Here is an 11,350-nt window from a genome sequence, read left to right as displayed (position 1 = left end):
GATTGCAGGTGGAGGGAAGGGTGACTCGAAGGCATTGCTAGGTCTGAGAAGGGAATAAAGCTTTCCCTCCCCCAAAAAGGGGGAGGGAAACATCTTGCAGCCTGTTTGTAGTGTGAGGTGTCAAGTGTAACCCTTGACTGGAAGGAAGGAATTTTCACCACAGGAAGGTCTAGGCACAGATTCCAGAGTCTCCGTGGAAATGGTTTATCTGTGCCAAGACCTCTCCTCTGAGCTGAGCCCTTCGACAGGTTGAACAGTTTTGTCACCTCCCCATCCCCTGGTGTGTCCTCCATGGGGACACAACCACAAGGCACCCTTCAGTAGGGATATCCTGGTGCTTGTGCAGGGTCAGATGCAGCTGGAAGAAGGTTGAAGCAGGCTTAACCTGGCCAGCTGAGAAATTTGGGTTGGAAGGTAGATGGTGGAAGTCACGGGAGGTCAGTCTGATTGTCCAAGACGTTTGGTTTTATTCCTCCCCTGCAGTTGGGTATTTTCCATCCTACTACATTGCCACCCTCAGTAATAGCAACCAAGGTGTCCCCTGCCTCAGGCTGAGGACTCACACAGGACTCCTCCAAAGGCCATGAGGCATGATGGGGTTGAACCTCTGGTTTTCCCCCTGTGGTGGGCTGCTCCCTTGTGTTAACAATGATGGTAAAAAACAGGTAAAAAGGAGAAGGATCCCAGAGAGACATGCTTTGCTTGGGAGCAAGAATGTGATTTAATATCTGTGCCTTTTTCTCTGTACCCAACCATTACCTGGAGCTGATCCACAGCCACAGCTCATTTCATTTTGAGCCCTGCATCCCATTTGTATCTCTTGGCAGGCTTGAGCCCATGTTGGGTCTTGACCGTGACAGGTCCAGCTTTCCCCAGACAGCTCCAGGAGCTGCAGAACCAGTCCCTCTGTAGTGCTTAACCCTTTATCCCCATGTCCCACAGGCCACCACCATGGTATACGTCACCATCCTGGATGAGAATGACAATCCTCCTGCTTTCCAGCAGCAGCTGTATGAGGTGACCCTCGATGAAGGTCCCGACACCCTTAATGCCACCCTTGTCACCGTGCAGGCCCTGGACCAGGACGAGGGACCCAATGGCACTGTTGCCTATGCCATCACTGAAGGCAATATCTTGGATACCTTCCACATCGACAGTGCCACGGTCAGTAAGGACACCAGCCCTGTCCCAGCTGTGCCTCTGTTCCGTGTCCCTCACCCCTGGCCACTCTCACCACCTCACTTCCCAGGGGGAGATCCGCACTGTGAAGGAGCTGGACTATGAGATCAGCCATGGGCGCTACACCTTGATCGTCACCGCCACCGACCAGTGCCCCATCATCTCCCGGCAGCTGACGTCCACCACCACGGTAGGGAGCTGCTGGAGGGGTTGCAACACCCCAGCCTCTTCTTCAGGGTCGGGGAGGTTCCCCTTTGCACGAACAGTTTCGCATCTCCTTCCCCATGGTCATCAGTCACTTTTCCCAGCAGCAACCAGTTTGCCCAGTTGCTCTTCCTCATGGGAGTTGCAAAACAAGGACATGGGCAAGGGATACTTGTCGGTTAATTAGCCCAATTATTTGGTCCTGCAAAGACACAGAGAAGAAATCCACGGAACTGCTTTCAAGTTGCATTATATTGCTTTCAAATGTCCCCTTGGATATTCTTGCCTGAAGGATCAGTAGATAGTAAAGCATTGCTAGAGCATTAATTTCTGTCTCATCTTTATCTTCTCAGATTATCTGTTTTTAAAATCCCTTTTTAATTCTTTATGTGGAGATTTTTGTCAAGCCTTTAGTCAATTTCTCTCTTTAGCTCTTCTATTTCTCTTGGGTCATGGTGACCTGAACTTAGTGCACTTCTCTCATCAAGAAGAGGGCAGGCTGGCACCTCCAAAGCAAATCCTTTGCAGGAATTTAATATACTGGTTATTTTTGTGACAAAACCAAAATTTGATGGGTTATACAGCAGACATTGTCCATACCCAGAATGATTTGGGGGTCTGTATGTAGAAGAGATCAGATAGATCTTCTGCTTTGGCTCCATACCATGGACCATTCTGCCTCACCCAGATATAGAGCCAAGTGTTTTGCAGTCCCCTAAAAGGAGATAAGTTTTGGTGTGCAAGCAAAAACCCCTCAAACCCCTCAAACCCCTCAAACCTGGCAGCTCTGTTCTCCATGGGAAGCCTTAAAATCTGTGCAGCTGATGTTGCTAGAGGTGCCTTCCTGGTCCAGGAAATCTGTAGTGGAAAGCTTGAGACCTGAGGTTTAAGACACACCAGTGTTTGTTTCTCCACTGCTAGGAAACAGAGCAGAGACTCAGATACATTCTTCCTTAAAGATTAGATATAGCCAGTTAGAAATGCCCATCTGATGGATTTTTGCTTTTTATCCAGGAGGTCAGAAAGCTCCTTATTTTTGTTATCTTTCTCGATATACAAGATGGTAAAAGAGCCAACACATCAGCATCATCATTGGTGTTTTGTGTTGGAATGAAGAGGCAAGATGCACATTTTTTAAACTTACTCAGCATTAGAAATTAAGCCCGTGGTGGAGGAAAAGGAGTGAGCATGTCCACAGCTCACTGCAGAAATTGGGTCTCTCTGAACTCATAGATTTGGTGGTCCAATCCATTTCTGTGGGTTTTTTGTCTATACAGCTTGGACTTCAGGATGTAGAGAACATTTAGCTTTTGTGTTGTCTTCTCCATCATGGTGTGTGGCCTGTAAGTTGGAAAGAACCACTCCCCACAGCTGTGTGTGGCAGGAGTTTCACAGAGTTGGTGTGAGATGGGCCCCACCAGGAATAACTGAGTTTGCACCTCTGAGCTGTGAGCTGGATGTCTTTTGAACCCAGCAAAGCCAGAAACGTGGGAGGTATTTTGCAATGGCTTCCCACACTCATGGCCAATAGGATGGTCTCCTCTTCCATCCCCCTCCTTTCACTGCTCTCCACCTTTGCCCTGGCCTGCAGGTGCTGGTGAACCTCAATGACATCAATGACAACTATCCCACCTTTCCTCGGCCATATGAGGGTCCCTTTGATGTCACAGAAGGGCAACCCGGACCACGCGTCTGGACTTTCCTGGCCCACGATGGTGACTCAGGACCTGCTGGGCAAGTGGAGTACAGCATCATTGCTGGAGACCCCCTTGGTGAGTGGGGACACGGGGGGCAACCCCTATCCTTCTTGTGGAGGATACCTTGTGGAGGAACCTGGCTCACAGGAGCTGGCCCATGAGTGCAGGGTGGAAGCATTTCAGAAAAGCCATCCTCCAGCCAGAGCTTCTGCAAATTGAGCCTTTCGACACCAGGAAATCCTGTTTTGAGCAACAGGAAACTTAACTACTTCATGGCTGCCCAAGGGGGTGGCTGGGGATTGTGCAAGGGAGGGGGGAAATCTGCGAAACAATAAAGGAAAAAGAATTAAACAAGGGGGAAAAAAAAAAAAGTAGATGGCAGAAAGAGAAATTAAGAACCGCAAGCACACAGCCTTCTCTTCTCACCCCTGTGGGGTCTGCAGGGAGTTTGAGGACCACCTTGCTCTGTGTCCTGTAGTGAAGTTGTACCTCTAACCCTGGAGCAGGTAGCAGAGGAGCATCCCCAGACATGGGTATGTAGGGACTGTCCTTCTGTGAACAGGTGGTGACTTTAGTCAAGTCCCATCTCTAAGCTGACTTCACTGCAAGTTTTGCAGAAAAATCAGGACACAGCCTCACAGATCAGGAGGGGGTCCATGCCATGCAGCCCTCCCTGCCCTGGCCATGATGCTTGGAGGCTGTTGCACCTTGAGAAAGTCCCAACCCTCGATTGTGAGCACCTCTTACTTGGCTATTCAACCTCCATCCCCTGCTCCTGCAGTACCTGGGGGTGCATCAATCCTCAGGGCAGGCACCAGTTGCCCACTATCCTACCAAATCGACAGTAACAAGGCACTGGAGAGGTGTTTCCAAGCCCACCATGGTGCCTGTTCGCTCCCTGAAACAAGCTGCTCCCCTGGGGAGCCAGGCCATTCACAGCATCATGGCCCTGCTGTCTCTGGCAGGGGAGTTTGTCATCTCCCCAGTGGAAGGGGAGCTGCGGGTGCGGAAAGATGCTGAGCTGGACCGTGAGAATATCCCCTTCTACAACCTCACCATCGCTGCTCGGGACCGAGGGGTGCCCCCCCTCAGCTCCACGGTGAGTCCCCCAGGGTGGCCTGGGGGGTTACAGCATGCCATCCCTCATCCTCATTCCCTTCCTTGGGGTCTCCTCTACCTCTGCTCTGCTCCCCTCTTCCTCCTTCCTCTTGTCCCTGAAGCTTTCCTCCCCCAGAACACAGTGGGTTGAGTGGAGAAATTCACCTCTTGCTTGGGGGAGACAGAAAAAGGATGGGAGGGATGGAAATAGGTGCCACATACCCGCAATACCTCTCTCCCTGGCAGATGCTGGTGGGCATATGTGTGCTGGACATCAATGACAATGACCCAGTGCTCCTCAACCTCCCAATGAACCTCACCCTCAGTGAGAATGCCCCTGTCTCCAGCTTTGTCACCCGCATCCTCGCCCACGATGCGGACGAGGGGCCCAACGCCCTTCTGACCTTCGACATCACATCCGGCAACGCGGAGAATGCCTTCTACATCAACAGCACCGTACGACCCCGGGGGTTGGGATGCTGGGATGTGGTGGGTGGGCACCCCTGGACCCAGAGCCCTGTCTTCTCTAGGCACCTATGGCTGCCCCCTAGCATCCTTGCCTCAGAGGAAGTACTCTTCACATCCCTTGTACCTATTTCTTCCCGATTTTTTTCCCGGCAGAGCGGCATCATCTACGTGAACCGCCCACTGGACAGGGAGCGGGTGTCAGAGTATAGGCTGACTGTCACGGTGAAGGACAACCCTGAGAATATCCGCAATGCCAGGCGGGTAATTACAGACACTGCCAGGGCCTCCACTAGTGCAAGTGGCAAAGCGGGTGGGAGTAGGAGCTCCTAGCCTGGCCAAGAACAGGCTGTGAATGTACCCACAGCCTTTCCAATAACAACCTCATCCCCCAGAAGCATACAGGAGTCACAAAAAGGGGGTTGCAGCCCCATCAGACCACAGGGTCAGTAGGATTTAGGGAAAATATAGCAGCTCACATTGACTTGATGAACAGCTGTATATGTCATGGAAGGTGGGCTTTGTCAGAAAGGCCCACTTTGTCAGTGGGTCTGTAGAGCTGAAAAACAATGACTCCAGAGCATCCTTTGGCTCTGCTAAGATGGCCCACACGTCACCCTTTGGGGTGCAGGCTGCAAAGAGAAGTCCCTGCAGATCCTCCAGGGTGGTCCAGGGAGCACAGCATCATGGTTGCACAGGGCTCCAGCTTTGACTAGCAGTGGGAGAGACAGGAGGTAAGCTTATGGAAAGGACATTGAAGTCATCACCCTCTTGTCTTCGTTTTCCTTTAGGATTTTGACTTGCTGGTCATTTCCATAGCAGATGAGAATGACAACCGCCCCCTCTTCACCCAGAACTCCTACCAGGCTGAACTGATGGAGAACTCAGCCCCAGGTAGGTCTGTCTTTGTTCCCTTACATGGCTCCTGGAGACTCTAGGGCCAAGCTAGGGGAGATATCTTCTGACTGTCATGGAGGAGACCTGACACTGAACAGAGAAAGGATGCAGGTCAGTGGCATGGGGATACTGAGTATGATGGGAGGTCAGCCTCGAGGGGACAGTGGCTGTGGTCCGCGCTGCTGGAGGAAACCCTTCTCAGCACAGGTCAGGTACAAACCAGCAGGAAAAGAGCCTCCTTTGGGAACTGCTTAGCTACAGTCAGCAAGATACAACCATGGTCTGAGCCAAACCCTGGAGGCAATCTTTAGCGTACCAATCTGCCTGACATCTCTGCAGGGTATAGTGTGGTCCAGCACCTGGAGCCACATTGTTCCAGGAATTAGTGATAAACCAGTCCAGCCTGCAATCATTTCCCAGCTAAAGAACTAGAAATACTCCTCTTTCTTTTTTTTGGCCTCCTTGAAACTTAAACTTCTTCCTGTTCCAAGACCTGAGGTACCTCCCAGTCCCTTCACCGAGGGACACCTCAGGCAAAGGGTTTGAGTGCCTGTGGGCAATGCCTTCATTGGCAGGGTGCTGGTGCCACCCATCTGACAGATGTGTCTGTCTGTTTGTTTTTAGCTGGACGTCCCACACCTTGCCTGGGCCTCGCGAGTCGGTCTGCAAGGCTGCCACAGCCACCCCTGCTGCCTCCTGCTCCGCGAGGCCCCACTCTGTCACCTCCTCCATCCATTCATTGCTGTCCCTCATGTGTCACCAGGCTGGGAGGGGGATGGGCTGCTCAGGGGGTGGCAACCCTCCCTAACCCTTGTCATCTCATCCAGGGACTCCACTCACGGTGCTCAATGGACCCATCCTAGCTCTGGATGCTGACCAGGGCAGCAACGCTGTGGTGACCTACCAGCTGCTGGCAGCATCCCTGGATCTCTTTGTAATCAACAACAGGACAGGTGGGGTAGCTCAACTAGTCCATGTCCCCAGCCCAAGGTCACCAGGCAGCTGTGGGGCCTGTCACCTGGCTTTTCTCCTTTTCCAGGTGTTGTTTCAGTGAAGCCTGGCTGCATCATAGACCGAGAGGCTTTGATGGACCCTTACCTGGAGTTCACTCTGATGGCTCATGATGTGGGGGGGTTGAACAGCACTGCCAGCCTGACAGTGACAATCCTGGATGAAAATGACAACCGCCCTGTCTTCCAGCCGGCGTCTGTCACGGTGTGGTTGCGTGAAAACAGCCCTTCAGGTCAGGAGAGAGACAAGGCTGGACATGAGGGTGGGCACTGTAGAGATTTGGGTGTCCCCCTGGGACTGTGGAGATCCAGTTCCCAGTGTCAGGGCTGGCCAGGCTGGGGTTGAAGGGAAAATCTGGGAATTGGTGCATCCCACATTGCTTGATGGTATTTTTCTTGGGTCCAGGGCCTTGTTGCTGCCGCACTCCTCCAACCCTTGCTTAAGAGGGCCATGTCCCCACTTTCCAGGCTTCTCCGTGCTTCAGGTGACAGCCACGGATGCCGACAGTGGCCTCAACCAGCAGCTGGATTACAGGATTGAGGGTGGTGGCCAGGACAGGTTCATGATCGATGCCACCACAGGGCTGATCCGTGTGGCCAACATCAGCATCGACCGGGAGGAGCGGGAATCCTACCGGCTGACGGTGGTGGCTGTGGATCAAGGCACACCAGCGCTCTCAGGCACTGCCACTGTCACCATCCTCATCGAGGATGTCAATGACTGCCGTCCCGAGTTCATCAACCCCATCCAGACCGTCAGCATCCCTGAGTCAGCTCCCCCTGGCACCGTGGTGGCCGAGGTGACTGCCATCGACCGGGACCTCAACCCCCGCCTGGAGTACTACCTTCTAGAGATTGTGGCACGTGATGACACAGATGCTCTGGTGCCCAACCAGCAAGGAGCATTCACAGTGGATTTTAGGACAGGTAGGAGAGCGGGAAGGGTGGCATGGGCAGCGCGGACCCCTCTACTCTCTTCTGCTTCTTCTTCTTCTCTGCCTGGAGGTAGGTGTCTGAGGCACAGGGAGATGATGTTCCCCTCCAGCCTCCCTGCTCTCCTCCTTTGGCTAGCTGGTCTCACCCTGCCCTGTCCTCTCCTCCCTGTCCAACTGACTTCACTAACCCTTCCCTTTCCTTTCTGGCTCTCAGCCTGCCAGGTTTGTCTCTGTGTCTGTGCTTGTTTGTCTCTCTCTCCACACCATCCACCACCTCCCTCCATCTCACCCATTGCCATCACAGGCAGCCAGGGGCTGCTCAGCCTTGGCAGACCGGCCGCGGGCACCCTGGCTTGTGGGGCAGTAGAGAGGGGGAACTCTGGGGTAAATGGTGGGCCAGGAGCTCCCCACAGCTGTGTTGGAAATACAGAGCTTCTCCAGGAAAGGAAAAACTCCCTGGCTGGAAAGGATACATGACAAGACTCTTAAAGATGGATGGATACCAAGCTCAGATGGATGGAGGAGCAGCAATAGTTGCTCCTAAAACCTCTTGTCCCTCACAACCCAAAGCCTTGCCTCAGCTGATGCAGAGGGCAGAGCAGGAGGTGGAGAGCAGGAGGAAAGAAGTCATCTTCTCCCATAGTTGTTGAGTATTTACCAAGGCCAGGTTGGATGGAGATAGTGGGTCTAGTGGGACATGTCCCTGACTGTGGAAGTGTTGGGACTAGATGATCTTTAAGGTCCCTTCCAACCCAACTCACTCAGTGATTCTGTAATTCCCTGTTTGGCCTTTTGGGACAGTCAAGAGTGCAATCACAGCTGGTGCAGCCAGCCTGCTGAGAGTCCTCGATGAGGAGAGGGCACAGGCACAGCCTGTGACCCTCATCTTTTTGGGCTTTCCAGGAGCTGTGAAGATCAAAAACCCTCTCAACCGGGAACTGGTGGCCACCTACGAGGTCACCATCTCTGTCCATGACAATGCCAGTGAGGTCATCGACCGCTCAGTCAGCGTGCCCAACGGTAAGGGTGAGCTCCTGCCAGGCAGTGTGGGTGCAGCACCAGCACAGATTTGGGTAGCTGGCAGCTGTCCTACCTCCTTCTCCATCCTGACCACTAAATTTCCAGTGGAAACACTGCTGGACCAGCGCCAGCTGGTTTAGGTTCTCTGAGCCCTCATTTAGTGCATTGCCCAGACATCCCAGGACTGCACTGAGGATGGAGAGAACCAACCATTTAGTTGGCTTCCTGGAGTTTCATGCTTGTATCTTTACAACCCTCCTTCCTCCCATCCTTCCTTCCTCTCTCTTTCTCACTTTTCCTCTTCTCATCCTCTGGGATGTCCACCATGGCCACAGCCAAGCTGACAGTCAACGTCTTGGATGTCAATGATAACACTCCCCGCTTTCGCCCCTTCGGGGTCACCTATTTCACTGAGAGAATCCTGGAGGGAGCCACACAGGGCACCACACTCATCTCCATCTCAGCAGTGGACCCAGACAAAGGTGCCAATGGGCAGATCACCTATGAGCTGCTGAACCTCTCCCCAGAAGGCTATGTCTGCCTCCAAGACCAGTCAGCAGGTGGGTGAGCTGGAGAGGTGGGCATCCTGCAGCAGGCTGGTAGCCTGGGGGAGGTTTCTCATTTCAGGGTCTGCCATCCTCTAGGGAAGGTCGTGGCCAATAGGACAGTGGACTATGAGGAGGTGCAGTGGCTGAACTTCACTGTCCGAGCTTCCGACAATGGCTCTCCCCGCAGATGGGCTGAGATCCCTGTGTACCTTGAGATAGTGGACATCAATGACAACAATCCTGTTTTCAGCCAACCATCTTACCAGGTCAGCTGGACTCCCCCTCCAAGTCTGTGTGGGGCTGGGCAGCACCGTCTTGGTGGGGACAGGCACAGATCTGGGGGGTCTCAAGGGACATTTTCTCTTCTGTGACTGAACAACCTGAAGAAGATGGTAAACCCACCAATGTACACAGTGTGAACATCTTGTTCTGGGTCCAGCAGTGCCCACCCCTAGGTGCCACCCTGCGGCCTTGGTCACTGCCCGATCAAACAGCAAGTGATGCAGCAACCTGTCCTGCCTGTTTTCTTTGCTTGCAGAAAGCTGTCTTTGAGGACGTGCCTTTGGGGACCGTCATCCTGACGGTCAAAGCCACGGATGCAGATTCTGGGCGTTTTGCTCTCATCCAGTACAGCCTGAGCGATGGAGAGGGAAAGTTTGGGATAAACCCCAACACGGTAAGGAGACACCCAAGGGGAAGGGAAGAGACACTGAGATGGTCCTACCTCATGCCATACTCTTGTGCCTCACCATTTGCCCCTTCTGGAGTACCAGCTCAGCCAGGTGAGATCCATCTGAAGGTCTTTGTGTGCTGCAGGGTGACATCTACATCTTATCAGCCCTGGACCGAGAGAAGAAGGATCACTACACACTGACAGCCGTGGCCAGGGATAACCCTGGGGACATCCCCAGTAACCGTCGGGAGAACTCCGTGCAGGTGGGGCTCTCCTGTTCCCACCACCTCTCATGTGGTGGACCCTGGCAACCTCAGGATTTCCCCTCCATCAGACTTAGTGGTGGCTTTGGGAAGGAATTAGGCAGAAGGAAGAGCAGATGACCTCAGGGGCCACGGGGTTGATGGCATAAGGGGCTTTGTACATCAGGAAGGGGACAGAGTAGGAGGGGCAGGGGAGAACAATGTTATTGTCCTCAGTAGCATTGTGAATGGGTGCTCCAGCCCTCACTGTTGGAGGCAGGAATTGGTCCAACAGAGCTAAACGAATAGCAGGAAGGGCAGTGGAGCTTTGGGTCACAGCAGGAGTACGGCCTCTTGTCTCCAGCCTCACGTCACCCAGCTTGCTGTGCTTTGTTGAAGGTCTTGATCACAGTCCTGGACATCAATGACTTCAGGCCCCAGTTTAGCAAGAGTCAGTTCAGCACCAGTGTGTACGAGAATGAGCCAGCTGGGACATCAGTGATCACCATGACTGCCACTGACCTGGATGAAGGGGACAACGGTGTGGTCACCTACAGCATTGAGGGCCCTGGAGCAGGTGGGTGCCAGTCCTGGGGAGGAGGGTTACCATGGGGAGCAATTGGAGGAGATGAAGAAGCCAAGCCTACATTCAGTGTCCTCTGGCTGGGCTGGAACAAGATTGGGCACATACAGCTTTTAGTATTGCTCCACAGTTCCCAGTTCCTTGTGGTGTGGCACGTGACAGCTTTGCCTGCCTTTTTACTGCAGCCCAGACTTGGCTTATCCTCTTGTCTCCCCTACAAGGGTGTCTTGGAGCATATCACTGCAGGCTTTAAGGGGAAGACAAGAAAAGATAGGTTATCACAGAATCATCCAATGGTTTGAGTTGGAAGGGGCCTTAAAGATCATCTAGATCCAACTCTGATGCATGGCCAGGGACACTTCCCACTAGATCAGGTTGCTCCAAACCCATTCCAATCTGGTCTTGAACACTTGTAGGGAGAGGGCAGCCACAGTTGGATGAATAGTGATATTGCCTGAAGGTCATTAGACCCATGCATGCTGAGGAATGATGGGAACCAAGAAAAGGACAGCACAAATGTAGAGGAAGGTGGCAGAAAATCCATTTTCTGAGACACCTGGGATTCTCTGACCACTTCCCTGCCCCAGCCAGTGTATCTGGATTACAGATGCACAGCCAGAGCTGGCCTGGGATCAGGGCCCTTGTCATAGCTTAGTGTCAGGGAGTCGGCAGCAGGCTGGTCTGAAATGGCACCTTGAGAGCATCCACACCGCTGGCCTCAGGAAGCTGGCTCTGCTCCATCACTGCAACACAGGGATTTCCCACCAGTGATATGTCTTCTTCACTCAGTAGGCTGGTT

General features: G+C 53.1%; 1 protein-coding gene across 1 annotated transcript in view; it reads left to right on the top strand.

Moving 5' to 3' along the window:
• The window catches only part of CDH23 (cadherin related 23), a 195,255-nt gene that overhangs the window by 177,753 nt on the left and 6,152 nt on the right, over positions 1-11,350 (top strand). The window contains exons 38-53 of the mRNA XM_030453320.1: positions 943-1,164; positions 1,250-1,369; positions 2,975-3,155; positions 4,046-4,179; positions 4,425-4,634; positions 4,800-4,907; positions 5,435-5,537; positions 6,368-6,493; positions 6,580-6,783; positions 7,019-7,477; positions 8,389-8,505; positions 8,841-9,065; positions 9,150-9,319; positions 9,592-9,729; positions 9,870-9,989; positions 10,368-10,545. Coding sequence (XP_030309180.1) covers positions 943-1,164; positions 1,250-1,369; positions 2,975-3,155; positions 4,046-4,179; positions 4,425-4,634; positions 4,800-4,907; positions 5,435-5,537; positions 6,368-6,493; positions 6,580-6,783; positions 7,019-7,477; positions 8,389-8,505; positions 8,841-9,065; positions 9,150-9,319; positions 9,592-9,729; positions 9,870-9,989; positions 10,368-10,545 — 2,815 coding nt within the window. The remainder of the gene's footprint in view (positions 1-942; positions 1,165-1,249; positions 1,370-2,974; positions 3,156-4,045; positions 4,180-4,424; positions 4,635-4,799; positions 4,908-5,434; positions 5,538-6,367; positions 6,494-6,579; positions 6,784-7,018; positions 7,478-8,388; positions 8,506-8,840; positions 9,066-9,149; positions 9,320-9,591; positions 9,730-9,869; positions 9,990-10,367; positions 10,546-11,350) is intronic.

The sequence above is a fragment of the Calypte anna genome, chromosome 6, assembly GCF_003957555.1.
Source record: "Calypte anna isolate BGI_N300 chromosome 6, bCalAnn1_v1.p, whole genome shotgun sequence".
Lineage (NCBI taxonomy): Eukaryota > Metazoa > Chordata > Aves > Apodiformes > Trochilidae > Calypte > Calypte anna.
The sequence above is the reverse complement of the archived record's forward strand: the minus strand, read 5'-3'. Positions and strand labels throughout refer to the sequence as shown.